The 14392-nt window shown below is 42.7% G+C and overlaps 1 protein-coding gene across 2 annotated transcripts in view; it reads left to right on the plus strand.

The window, feature by feature from the left end:
* Positions 1–14392, plus strand: part of RCBTB1 (RCC1 and BTB domain containing protein 1) — a 68142-nt gene that overhangs the window by 22805 nt on the left and 30945 nt on the right. For both annotated transcript variants that reach the window (XM_077484288.1, XM_077484287.1), the window contains exons 4-6: positions 6027–6193; positions 8282–8440; positions 13930–14037. In XM_077484288.1, coding sequence (XP_077340414.1) covers positions 6027–6193; positions 8282–8440; positions 13930–14037 — 434 coding nt within the window. The remainder of the gene's footprint in view (positions 1–6026; positions 6194–8281; positions 8441–13929; positions 14038–14392) is intronic.

The raw sequence follows: 14392 nt of genomic DNA on the forward strand, positions 1-14392 counted from the left end.
GAAGATGTGCAATGCTGAGCTCCACTGGCGCAATCCTTGCTGGGGCTAGCCATGCAGACTGGATCCAGTCAGTGTCTTTTTGGCCGAATTGCATGGTACCTGGGACTTGTATCCGAAGGTTTTTATACTTTTTGGTAGTAAGGCCATAAAGTTTTACTGGCGGAGGTGCTATTGCAGGTCCAGGTTTGTGGGTTTCCTTGAGGATCCCCAGCTCCTGAAGGTTTAACGGAACCCACCGCGAAGGGTGAAGATTGGGTCTGTTGACTTACCACAGAAAACCCTGCGGCGGGAAAAGTAGAGTTTTCTACTAGTTAAAAAAAAAAGTCTTATGAATGTCTCCTTTAACCACTTGAGACCCGCGCTATAGCCGAATGACGGCTACAGCGCGGATCTCCTTTTCCGGGACTACGTCTATTGACGTAGTCCCGTGCAGGAGCGGCCTGCGCGCCCCCTGAGGGGCGCGCGCGGTGCGCTCTGTGATAGGCGAGTCTGAGACTCGCCTGATCACCGATCCGTGCAAGGGGTCGATCCCGACCCCTTATCGCGTGATCAGCTGTCAGCCAAGGACAGCTGATCATGGGATATAACTGAGCCGGTAATCAGCTATTATTCCTCCTCGCGCTGTCAGCGCGAGGAGAAAAAAAAAGCCGATCACGGCCAGGCCTGCTAGTGCCCACCTGCCCCCTGCCAGTGCCACATTAATAAAAAGTAAGTGCCCGCCCACAGTGCCACCCAGCAGTGCCCACAATCTGCAACAAAGGTGCTGCACCCCAGTGCCACATATCCGTGCCCATCAGTGTCATCTACCAGCGCCCATCAGTGCCGCCTTAACTATGCCCATCAGTGCCGCCTCATCAGCACACTTCAATGAAGGAGAAAAATTACCCGTTTGCAAAATTTTATAACAAACTATTAAACATGATTTATTATTTTTTTGCATCTTTTTTTGTTTAGCAAAAAATAAAACTCCGAGCTGTAAATAAATACCACCAAAAGAAAGCTCTATTTGTGGGAAAAAAATGATAAAAATTTCATTTGGGTACAGTGTTGTATGCCCGCGCAATAGTCATTCAAAGTGCATCAGCGCTGAAAGCTGAAAATTGGTCTGGGACTGAGGGGGGTTTAAGTGCCCAGTAAGCGAGTGGTTAAATCAGTACATGTTATGCCTGTGTCACTACTGGGGGCTGTATTGAGCACTTGTGTCTCATGCTGTTCAGAGCTCATGTTTTTCCAGGAAACTGCAAGTTTTTCCCTCTGGTCCAGCAAGACCTTCGGTAAGTCTGGAGGGGGTTCCCTCTCCCCACAGGATGGCCCCCTCTGCTGTTTTTTTCTTCCCCTCTTCTCTGGAAGGGTGCCAAAGGCTTGCAGGCCCCTTCCTCCTGGTGGATCCTATGGATCGCAGGAAAAAGCTATATTTTTGTGGGGGGAAAAAAAGGGGCGGGTGGGGGAACGTAGAAGGGGGGGGGGGGGGTGTGGGCCTTAGCATGGTGTTGGCGTCCAGCGCGGGATGGTCTGGTTTTTAAAACACCATTGTTTATGCTGCAGGAGGGACAAAAGCAATGAGGTTGGTGACACGGGCATTCTTTTGACACATTTTACTACTGGATCAGGCTGAGCATTAATGGCAGTGACAGCTGAACTATTAAGCAGTGGATGCATTCCTTTTGTTAGTACCTCTGCTTTGTGCATTGGGCTATGGCAGAAGGGGGGTAAAAACGCCTCAAGCGCTCTAGAAAGACTTATCTAGTCACACTGAAGCCTAGATCCATCCAAGTAAGATGGCATCCTCCCCTGAGAGTAATATGGATGGTCACGGTAAGCCATCAGGAGGGGCAAGTGTTACTGCTGCTATTAAACAATGCAGGCCCTGTGTATATTACTAAGGAGGTTTTTCCTTAAACTTTTACTTCAAGCTTAAAATGGTTGGATGCTTTAATCGCATCCCAGAGTGGGACAAAGCATAACAGGTCCCCATCCATTGCTCAGGACCCTCATACTGAGGAACAAGGAGCGTGGGATGGAGAATTTCTCTCTAGGACCCGGAAAAGGCTGATGTCTCTTCCGAAGAACCTGATGTGGAGTACCAGGCTTGCAGCAAAGGTTTAGTCGCTCACTGAATTGGTCCGCTACACATTTTTACTGCCAGTAATGCAGTCAATGAGCCCACTTCTGCTTTTGGGTTCACTAAAGGCCTCCCCCAATGTGTTCATGCTTTTTCTATCCATTCATGGCTATGAAACCTTATGTATTCTGAGTGAGAGCACCCAAACAGTTTTTTTCCTCTGAAAAAGTTCTCAATACTTCCTTCTATGGAGTAAGGGTTTTATGGGGAGTTCCAGCAATTAACGCTGCTATATCCTCTGTAAACAAAAACCTGCCCTGTCCATTAGACAATGCTCATATGCTAAACGGTCCAACAGATAAGTTGGAGTTCCTTTTTTAAAAAAAACAGCCAAAACTATTTTGCTCGCAGGTTGTCATTCAAACCTATGCTGGCATTCAGAGTATCTCAGTCCTTAAAGGGGTTGTAAAGCTTTGTTTTTTATTTTCTAAATGGATTCCTTTCAGCTAGTGCATTGTTGGTTCACTTACCTTTTTCCTTCGAGTTCCCTTCTAAATGTTTGTTTTTTCTTTGTCTGAATTTCTCACTTTCTGTTTCTCCAGTAAGCTGTTCTGGCTGACTAAACACCACTCGGATGATGGTGTGACGTTTACTGAGGAGAAACAGGAAATGAGAGATTCAGACACAGGAAAAAACATTAAGAAGGAAAATTGAAGGAAAAAGTAAGTGAACCAACAATGCACTAGCTTAAAGGAACCTATTTAGAAAATAAAAAACAAAGCTTTACATCCCCTTTAAGCGCCAGTTTATAGAGGTACTCAAAGTTGTTCCTGATCAGCAGGCCTGGGGTTTGGCTGGCATATCAGAAGCATTCTGTTTTTACAGTTGACACTATGAAAGATTCTATTCAGGCCTGCGGCTCATGCTAAGGCTGGTACAAGTGCATAGAATCCTATGTTTGAAAGCTGGTCAGCTGAAGCGCCATGCAAAAAGCTCTTGGTCAGTTTCCCTTTTTATGGTGAACGATTATTTGGAGACTATTGGGAAAGGATCAGTCCCATAAGGGAACTGATTAAGTTACTTAAGTCAAAGAAAAATACTATTCGGCTTTGCATGAATTTGTTGGGCAAGATGGTGGCTCCTTTCGAGGCCGTTCATTGTGCACTGTTTAATTTAAGGCTGCTGCAAAACAGTATCCTCTCAACTGGGAACAAGAAGGCCCAAGCTCTGGACTTCCCAATGCGTTTATCCCCCAATGTGCGTCAGAGCCCCAATTGGGGCCAAGAATCTTTGAAAAAGAGATCCTTTCTACCAGTTACCTGGAACTTGGTAACAGATGCCAGCCTTCTGGGCTGAGGAGCAGTCCTAGAAGAAGCATCTGTCCTAAGGAAATGGTCCAAATCCGTGATGACCTTGTCCATCAATATTCTTGAGATTCGGGCAGTACGCCTGGTCCTCGAGGCCTGGACACTCAAACTACAGAATTGTCCTATCGGCATCCAATCCGACAGTGCCATGACTGTGGCTTTGATCATTCACCAAGGGGGCATGAGGTCACGCATCCCAGAAAGAGGTGAATCCTAGTCTATTTTGGCAGAAAACATTCCTTTCCTATTGGCAGTTTTCATTCCAGGAATAGTAAATTGGCAGGCGGACTACTTGAGTAGCCAACAATTGTTCCTGGGAGAATGGTCCCTTCACCCCGACATGTTTCTGTTTGATATTTCAGAAAATGGGGAGTTCCGAATGTTTAAATTTTGTGTCCAGGCCAAGGGATCCGATGGCCTGCGAAACAGATGCCTTGAATTTTTTTTTTTTTTTTTTTTTTTTTTCTGTGGGATTGGTTTTTTACTGATCTGTGTGTTCCCTCCTGTTCTGCTGCTTCCGCGCCTTATTCGCAGGATCAAGCAAGAAGGAAAAGAGGTGATTCTTGTGGCCCAGGAGGTCTTGGTTTGCAGGGATTGTAAAGATGGCGGTGGGGGACCCTTAGACCCTAACACTATAGCCAGACTTTCTCCCGTGGTGTCCGGTATTCCATCCTACCTTACAAACACTAAATGTAGCAATTTGGCTCTTGAGACCCACATTCTGAAAGATTGTGGGTGGTTAGCCTCAGTAGTTCTAATTTGGTTAAATGCTAGGAAGCCGGCCTCTAGAGTCAAGAATCTGGAAGGCATGTCTCCTGGTGTAAATCCAGGGGTTGGCACCCCAGGAGATATGTCATAGGTAGGGTCCTTGTATTCCTACTGAGAGTACTCAAGGCCAGCTTCATTTCTAATCCTATCGATGGCCAGATGTCTGCCTTATCGGTCTTTTCATTAACCACTTGCTTTCCTCTCTCCGATTCATAACTTTTTCAGGGGGTAACACTGATCCTCCAGTGTGGTCACCCCTGAACCCTTGTGACTTAAAGTGGTTGTAAACCCTTACAAACCACTTTGACCTATAGGTAAGCCTAGATTAAGGCTTACCTGCAGGTCCAAGAAATGTCTCCTAAACCTATACGGTTTAGGAGCTATTCACATGAAGACAGCCACCTCTTTCTTGTAAGGAGCCGTATTGGTTGCTCATAAGGATGAGGCTGCATTGCAGCCTCATCCTGAATTCTTACCGACTGTATTATCAGGTTTTCATTTTAAACCAGGATATTCTGCCTTTTTTTTTTTTTTTCCCTCAGAACTTTGTTTCTGTGGAAGAAAGGTCACTACGTTTTCTTGATGTGGTGAGAGTGGTCAAGGTCTATTGAAAGTGACCGCTCAGATTCGTAAACAAATGTTTTTTGTTGCTAGATAGTCCTAAAAGAGGACAGGCAGCATCAAAATTTACAATCTCCATATGGATTTGTCAAGTGATTGTTCAAACTTATGGTTTAAAGAGGAAAATTCCTCCTTTTCCTATTAAAGCACACTCCACCAGGGCTGTTAGTGCTTCTTGGGAAGTGCATCACCAAGCCTCCATGGCTTAAATCTGCAAGGCTGCAACTTGGTCTTCAGTCCATACATATATCAGATTCTACCAAGTAGATGTAACAGGCATGAGGACATCGCCTTTGGGCGCAGTGTACTGCAGTATGAATCCTCTAGTCTCTTGGTGCTCTACTTTGTCCCCTCAGTTGGCATTGCTATGGGACATCCCACATCATGGTAACTACTATGGCTCTGTATCCCGTAATGTACGATAAGAAAATATGATTTTTATTAAGAACTTACCTGTAAAATTATTTTCTTTGAAGTACATCACGGGACACAGAGGTCCCTCCCTTCTTGGTATACATGTGTATTGCTTTGCTACAAAACGGAGTTACTCCCACCAGTGGGAGGGGGTTATATAGGGAGGGCACTTTTTGTCTTGGGGCATGCCAGTGTCATCACCTGAATTTGGCCTATAACCCACATAGTAACTACAATGGCTGTGTCCCGTGATGTACTTCAAAGAAAAGGATTTTATAGGTAAACTGTTATAAAAAAATCCTATTTTGTGGGGGGAAAGGACATGAATTTTATTTGGGTACAATGTCACACGCACGCAATTGTCAGTTAAAGCGACTCAGTGCTGTATAGCAAAAAATGGCCTATTCATTAATGGGGTAAATCCTTCCGGTCCTTAAGTGGTTAAAATGTCAAATATAATACAATTTTATATATATATATATTATTTTTCGGTACAAATTTCCATTCCATTTGGTGCGCCTAGATATCAAGAGATATCGTTACCATTTATTGCTAAGAGTCCAGTTTGTCCTGAAAATAGTTACAATGACATGTACAGTTTTTACATGCCAATTTGAAAAGTTGTGGTTGGTCATAAACCTTGTTATACCCTCTGTCACAAAGGGGTTACATTGTAATATTTTTCTGAGGCTAATGTTTTCTGTGAGTGCAGAGATGAGTTGGGGGTGTGTACCTACTTGGTCTTAAAGTGTTTTACTAAAGCCTGCAAATTTTTCTTTTTTTTCCCCCCTTAGATGGAGAGCTGTATGCGTGGGGACATAATGGATATAATCAGCTTGGGAATGGCAATACAGTCCAGGGTACAGTTCCTGTCCATATTGGTACTGAACTGATACCAAAGAAGGTGGTGCAGGTGGCTTGTGGCTCTCATCACTCTCTGGTCCTGTGCTTGGATGGAGAGGTAATTATGTACATTATAAAAAAAAAAAAAATTCACACTAATTTGGCTTTGTAACATATACATTTGTAAAAGCACTGATTTTTAGCAATGGACCATACAGAACTACTCCTGTAGAGAAATCGGAAACCCCTGTTCAATATGTCGCCATAGATGAAACACTTGCCATAATAAACCCTAAAGTTCTAGGGATTCCTGAAACTACCTCAAGCTCTGTAAAGCCTTTGGTAAAAGCAGAGCTAGTTGTGTTTACAAACATAAGTGACATTTGAGAAGGGTTTTCAGAAAACCAGCAAGAAAAGAAACCAGTAATTCTCACCGCACCAAACTGATCTAGAAGGACCTGGGCACAGACCTAAACTACTAGGAGACCCTTGGCCCTTTTTTTTTTTTTTTTTTTACTTGTGGGCTCAGGGGCCTCTTCCATTCTTCAGTCTCCAGCTTAAATGGCATGGATTTTGACTCCCGGGTTTTAAATGACTGAAGGGCCTCAGACTCGTTCCTACTTTGAAAGCAAGTAAAGTTACCTCTGATGTACTCTTGTACCTAAAAATCCTTCTTTGCATGGTTTGTACACAGGCACTTCAGCACCAGGGATTACCATGCCTCATATTCCAGCTTTGTCCATTCTTTGTTAGAAATCTCTGGCCTTGCTTTTGTCAAAACCTTTATTTAAATCTTTAAAGTGGTTATAAAGCCTAAAGGATTTTTACCTTTTATGCATTAAAGGCAAAAAGCCTGCTGGAGAGTTGTCGTCCCCGCCGCCCCCCTCATTTTTAGTTGAACCACATTCGATCCATTGGTGTGCACAAAAGCAGTGTCTCTCGCTGTGCTGTTCCTCATTGGACAATTTAGGGGGCGGCAGCCATTGGCTCCCGCTGCAGTCAATCAAATGCTGTGACAAGGGAGTGGGAGGCAGGGTAGTTGCCTGTCTTTTTGTCAGTAGATGCAGACTGGGAGGATTGGGAGCAAGCCCGCATAGTTGCCCCCAGGTAAAGTGTATTTCCATGGGGGAACTTTCTGAAGTGGATGGGCCCGGAGCACCAGCAGGGGATCCTAGAGAAGGATTGTGGCTGCTCTGTGCAAAATTATTGCAGCGCAGGTAAGTATAACCGGTTATATTAAAAAAAGGTTTAATGTTACTTTAAGGTGTACCTGGGAACCACCTTCTTTTATAACACTGTTCTTCCTTGATATCTCAGTATGGCTCTCTGCCCTGCAGAAACCACCCTTTTGTATCCATGAGTGAAATTGCCCTAAATGCTTTTTCCTGCACATGGCCTTGACTGCTATCACCTTTGTCATGGGCAGCCACGTCTGACCTAATTGTTTTTTGTAAGGAGCAATGCCTCATGCTTCACAAGGACAAGGTAGCCTCTATGCCAAACCAAGATCATCCATTCTTCCACCTTAACAAAGACCTAATCTTTCAATCTGTGCTCCACTTTAAAGCACACAAAGGAAATGGCGCGGCACTGCCTGGGCTGTAGTTGGAACCATCAGTCTACCTCAGTGGTCAAATGCATGCAGGCAGCCCTAATGAATAGACCTGTATTGGCCGAATACTCGCTTGCACAGCAATGTTTGGCAAGGGCAGGTGCACAGGCCTTAATGCAAAGCTGATGCATGTCCACCCGCCTATATGCTATCTGCATACAGCTCTTCATGCTGTATGAGGCTGACCTCCATGTGAGCCCTAAAAATTGAGATACATTTTTGTGTATGTAAGTCATGAATATTGCATTAAGAAGCCTAAAATCATATGCAGATCAATGCTGGGGTGAAGTGAGTAAGGTAGATTGTCAGGCTGGAATAATGCATTGTTCATTGCAAATGGTTATGCAGATATTAGTGCAGTTTAATAATCTATATCTTCACACCTGACTACCATAGGTTTAGAACACAAAGTTGTCATAAAATTTTGCCATATCGACTGTTCTCCAAAAAGTTGAAAATAAGTTACAAGGCTTACTATCATTATTGAAATGAAAATGTCACTTGTGTCTGAAGTATGGAACCTTTTTATTTCTAAACAACTTTTCATTAAAATAGGTGTTGCCTTAAGCTAAATGTTTGGTTTTCATAACTTAGGTGTATGCCTGGGGCTATAATAATTGTGGACAGATTGGCACAGGGACCACTACAAACCAGCAGACTCCTCGGAAAGTGTCTGCCCAGCTGCAGAGCAAGGCAGTGGTTGCTGTTGCAGCCGGTCCAACATGTTCCATGGCTATTACAGATAATGGACAGGTGAGTTCAGTATGTGCAGTCTTATTTTTCCCTCCTTGTGATAGACATAAGGTTGTTCTGCTACTTATCATTGCACTGGTATCTGTGCCGATACTAAGCATTTGTGAGAGTGCTTGTGTAAATGCTCCAATACTAAAACTGATGACTTTAAGCTGCACCCCATTGCCATCAATGGAACCGTTCACATCATTGCGACTCGAGCCGCAGCAACTTTGAAAGGTTCCTGCACTACTTTTCTGAATTCAATTGCGACTTTCATTGACGTTTAAACAAGGACGCAAGCCGCCATGAAATCAGAGGTCCAAATCATACTGATCTGTAGCTTTGAAATCATGCTGAAGTGGTGCAATTTTAAACCAAACTGGTGTGAACCAGGGCTTAATGCGTCCAAGGGAAAAATGGGTATCTGTAATTGGTATTGGCAAGTACTTGAGAAAATATCAGTACTCGATCTTAACCTGGTATCGGTACATCCCTAGTATAGATGTTAAAAAGTTGGGCTTTCTGTAATGCTGTCAATGTACTATAGCTTACAAGTGTATGCACTAAGTATTGTGTTTCCAAGTCTGTAGCTTTCCTGGGCCTGTTAAATCTTCCATTACATTCATCACAATATATTAACAATTTAATGCCAGAATGTAATAATTTCATAGCGGCCATTCCTGATGAGCAGCTCTACTAACTTGAGTGCAGAGATCTCAACACTTGTGTCCCCAATAGATGTAAGAATTGAGTGCTTAACTGTTCAGCATCTGTCAAAAACTACAATTGTTTGGGCAAAGTTAACATTTAAATGCATTCCATGTGGTCATTTAAGTCCCACTCAGACCACTAACTTTATCGCCCCCTCTAATCCAATGCTGCAATGGAACACAAACCTATTCCCCCCCCCCCCCCCCCCCCCCAGACCACTGGTCACCAGTTGCACCACCAAACCCCCTTCCATCAGGTTGGTCCTCTTTGTATTGGATGGTCCCAGTGGGGTTCTCTTAAGTGTCCATGTCACAAGTGGTGACATAGATACCTGAAGAAGAACCCAAAGCAGGAAGTAAACGGATATTACTTTGTAGCATCACATGACCGCAGGTTAAGGTAAGCTAAATACATAAACAAAATCTGCGCTTTGGTTAAAATGTAAAGCTAGTAAGTGACCACGGCAGCCAGCACTAAAGGTTTTGATCATGGAATCACTAAAAGCAAATATATAAGGGTGCAGCGCCAATAGGGAGAATTTTGCAATATAAGCTCTGTGATGAATAGTCCTATTCATAAACCGCCAACAATGATGGTTGGCAGGTTGGTAAAGAAGTCCCAGCACCAGCAGTGTGACAAGGGATTGAATGTAGTCACTGCCAGTGTGTAGAGGCAATCCTGCTTACCGGAGGAAGTTGACTCTCAAATCGTAGAGTTAGGGAATGAGTATGTGATAGACGAACATCCTCAACTGCATCACTCCAACTCCTGTCAGTTATGGAAAACGCAATCCAAGCCCAAGAAGCACTTTTTCCAGGTAAGTGTATGTATATATGCATATTCTGCGGCCCTTTTACCTCAAAATGTAAGGACACCACAATAGCGTAATATTGCTTAAAACCATTATTTTATATCTAAAAAATATAGTACACTCTCTTAGTTCCATAAAAGGTAACAGGCAAGGAATCGCATAAAAGGTCCATAAAACGTAGCGTGCTTACATCGTACTGCCTTGCATGTTTTGCAATATTGCGGCGTCAGAGGCGTAGCGGGCCAACGCAAGCATGTCCTAATTTAATAAGTCAACCCCCAAGGATGAAAGATTTAGTCCTATGGTTAAAATATTTTTAACAATGCTGGTTTGGATATGTTGCAAAAGAAACTTATCAGATTAGATGCAGAGGTTAATGCACTCAAGGATAAATTGTTGCCTTATATTGATGGAGATGAATAGAAGAATAAGTCAAAATCGCTCCATGGGTAGGGTCTAATCCCTTGCGTCTAGCTTCCCAACAACCCCACTTTGAGGCTTCATCAGACCCTGCAAAGAGATTGGAATAATGTGCGTAAGGGACAATCTAAATCCAAACCACCCTTTAGGAGACCAGGTCCTTTCTATCAGAATGAGAGATTCCAACCTAATGTTTCCAATCCCGATAAGTACAGGCAGTATACGCCACAAATTTGGGAGGTATGGTGATAATTTTGGCCATTTTTCCTGCAGGGGAACGGTCCACTTTTGTTCAATAGGTCGGCACCTCTTACAGATCACTCCCCAGGAGGTTTTGGGGACTATGACAACAGATACAACATGGGTCACTCTATGAACACGCCTGGTAGAGATGGGAATCAATACCAACAGGATTGGTTTGGACCATCTCGGAATCGTAATCAATTTAGACCCCCCCCCCTCCCTTTTTTTATTTTTATTATTTTTTTATTTTTTTCCGGGATCGCGGACAGAGTAACAAATCAAATTTAGATGGGGATGGGGGGGGGGGGGGGGGGGCTGAGTAGAAAGAGGGTCTGAATGATGTAGGTATCTTTAATCAAATCTAAGCCAGACCACCCTTACGGATCAAACTGGTTTTTAAGCATAGTCTGAAATCTGCTCCCTAAAACCATTAAGTAAGTTTGATGTTTTATGGCTGTTCACGAATACAAAAACAAAACGTGAAACTCCATTGCATTTTTAATCCTGTTGTCAAAAAGGACAGAAGCCACTAGAATTATACACTCAAGGTTGGCTAATGCTTCCTTATTCAATCCCCCTGGTGTGTTGGCTCCTTGGGTATTTTCAGGGAATTGGTGTTGGATATTGAATTTAAACAAGGGTTAGAGTCCCTAAAAAAGGAGGACTGACATTGTCTGCACTGCAGATAAGGGCGGGGGTGATGTTCTGGATAAATCTTATCCATTGGGGATGGAAAGGATATTGTCGGATCATGAGACTTGTATTTCGCTACCATCCAATCCCACAAATGGATCTAAAGAGCTTGTCAGATGAGGGTTTTCAAAAAAAGATTTATCCAAGGAGGACCATTTGGTCCCCATGGCTCTACGTGTTCCAGTGATGTACTACCTACCAAAAGTTCACAAGGATCTGGCTAATCCCCCTGGTAGGCCGATTTTAATAGTGGGATAGATTCTGTGACCTCAAGGATAGGACAGCAATGTGTTTTTTTTTTTTTTTTTTGCAACCTCTGGTAGTTCAAACCGTGTCCTCCTTGAAGGACTCCACTCAGGTTTTGTACCTTAGTGGTATCCAGTGGAGGGAGGGGTACATTCTGGCAACGGCTGACGTGTCCTCTGTACACTATCATATCTCATGGGGATGGTTTTGAGGCGTGATATTGGCTTGCTACTCGTAAAGCATGATTTCATTCTGAAGCTTTTGACTTGCCATGAAACACAATTACTTTTGGTTTGGCGGCCCCTTCTTGCAGAGTAGGGGAATCACCCTGGGTGCAAAACTTGCGCTAAGTAGGGAAAACTTTTTCATGTCCAAATTGGGAGAAGGTTGTCATCTATACTAATCGAAGGTCTAAACTCCTGTGGCAAAGGTATATTGACGACATCCTCCTTTGGGAGGGTGACATTGAGTCCCTGAACATTTACATTGACTACCTGATGACGCTTTGGGTATCCTAGAATATGAAGCCAGCAAAGAAAATATTCATTTTCTGGATCTTAAGTGGAGGTCGGGAATGGTGCTTTAATTGCTACCACCTACTTTAAATGGATTGTAATGGCTTTATTGGCCAGGACAATTGCCATCATCCTTCATGGCTTAAGTCTATCCCTAAGAACTGGCTCCTCAGAGTACGTTGGAATTGCACCATCCTAAATGATCAACAGGCATCCATGCTGCGAACTAGATTTCTTGGAGGTTTCAATTCCAATGAGCTGTATAGTGTTATTTCTGAGATTAACAGCTGTGTCCTATCCAGACTAGCAAAGGATAGGCAGAGAATCGAAGGATTTGAATGAAACCGGCTTTTCTTTTCACCAATTATAACCAACATCGAGACGTTAAACAAATAATTGCCCGTCGTTGGAAGGTCCTTTTAAAAATGATCTGTTGGGCCCTAGACTAGGAGATAAACCTCCATGTTGCATACCGAGGAGTACAACCTTTACGGCTACATGTGGCCCCTAATGTTAATCTTAAAAAATCTGAATGGCTTTTCCCCTGTAGAAAATGTGCTGTGTGCAGCATTAATATCCTGAGAAGGGTGTATACTTTTCGCTCTGTGGTAACTTCCAGAACATAAGACATCAAATCATTCATAACATGCTTTAGAAAATATTGTCTGACAGTGCCCACATGGCCTGCAATATGTGGGCCAGGCAATTAAAACTATGCAAATCAGAGTAGACTAACATTTAGGCACTATACGTCATGGTTTCCCAAAACCCTGTTTAGAAGCATTAGGCGCTGTCATGCGAAGAACCCTAAAGGAACACCGATTTAGGGAATTGACAGATTTCCTCCACATTGGAGGGCTAGCAATATCTGGCGGGAAATCTCCAGAATATAGACCCGCTGGCTATATGAGCTTAAGAGTTATTCACCATTTGGAATGAATATAGTGGGATTTCAATTGCTTTAACAATGGTTTAATAACTCTTGCAATATGAGATACTTCTGCTGATAATCTACTGAACATGGTTATATGTATTTTTTCTTTTGTAATTTTATGAATTGTATCCTATATGGGATATTTGGCTATTGTGCATATATTATGTCCACTAGTTGGCGTGTTGACCTCATGTGCTTTTCAAAATTTAGAGTGGATTTATGCAATGATTTATTTCATATAGAGGACAGTGTAATACTATCTTTGTTTATGGTTTAGTTTTTCTTGGAAAGCAGAGAGCTGTTCTAGTATGTCTTTAATAGTATTTCTTTCATGGAATATACTTACAGTCCTTGAAGCGTATTGTGAACCGCATGAAAGTGGACTGACTACTTTCGGTGGGTTGCTTCCTTTTTTTTTTTTTTATTTTTTTATTTTTTGGGACGTGCTTGCGTTTTGCCCACTACGCTTCTGACACATGTAAGGCGGTACCGACAATGTAAGCGCGCTACATTTTATGGACCTTTTATGAGATTCCTTGCCTGTTGCCTTTTTATGGAAATGCAAATGTACTATATTTTTAATGTTTTTAAGCAATATTATGTTATTGTGGGGCCCTTACATTTTTTTGAGGTAAAAAGGCTGCGGTATATTCATGTATACATCCACTTTTCTGGAGAAAGTGCTTCTTGGGCTGGGATTGTTTTCCATAACTGACAGGAATTGGAGTGATGCAGTTGAGGATACGCGTTCCCTGACTCTTTATGATTTGAGTCAACTGTAAGGTAAGCTAAAAACATTTAGCTTTTTGTTTGTTTTTTTGTTTTGTTTTTCCCAATTGGAGCGAAGTGGGCAGGGGTTGACATTGATCCAGAGGGGAACTTTAGTGCTACTTAAGTGTTAAGTTTGTTTTTTTTTTCTTCTTGTCTTTCCCAGGTTTATGGCTGGGGTTACAATGGCACGGGCCAGCTTGGGCTGGGTAGCGCTGGAAACCAGCTAATACCTTGTCGAGTAGTGTTTGTCCAGCAAGTTTGTGTGGTGCAGGTATGTCTCATCTATTAGCATCTTTAACATAAAATTAAAGTTCAAATTGTATCAAAAAGGTGGCCTACTTATAGACAGCTGAAGTTGCGTATCTGTTTAGAGAAATATAGCCAAAGCTTTATTTTTATTTTTTTAAGAATCCTGACCTTTTTCATTACCTCTAGTATTTCTACTAATACTTTAATGAATGTTAAAAAAACTAAACAAAGATGTTGCGCTGCAAGAATCGTGATCTTTCTTCTAAGCAAAAAATGATTCTAATTTTGGGCAGAATCGTGCAGCTATAGTCTTCAGTGATTGGTTGGCCAGGGATACAGTGGCTATTGGTGCCTGTGGAAGGGATCTTTTGATCCTA

The sequence above is a fragment of the Lithobates pipiens genome, unplaced genomic scaffold (assembly GCF_037356315.1).
Source record: "Lithobates pipiens isolate NorthernLeopardFrog02 unplaced genomic scaffold, aLitPip1_a1.2 Scaffold_16, whole genome shotgun sequence".
Taxonomy (NCBI): domain Eukaryota; kingdom Metazoa; phylum Chordata; class Amphibia; order Anura; family Ranidae; genus Lithobates; species Lithobates pipiens.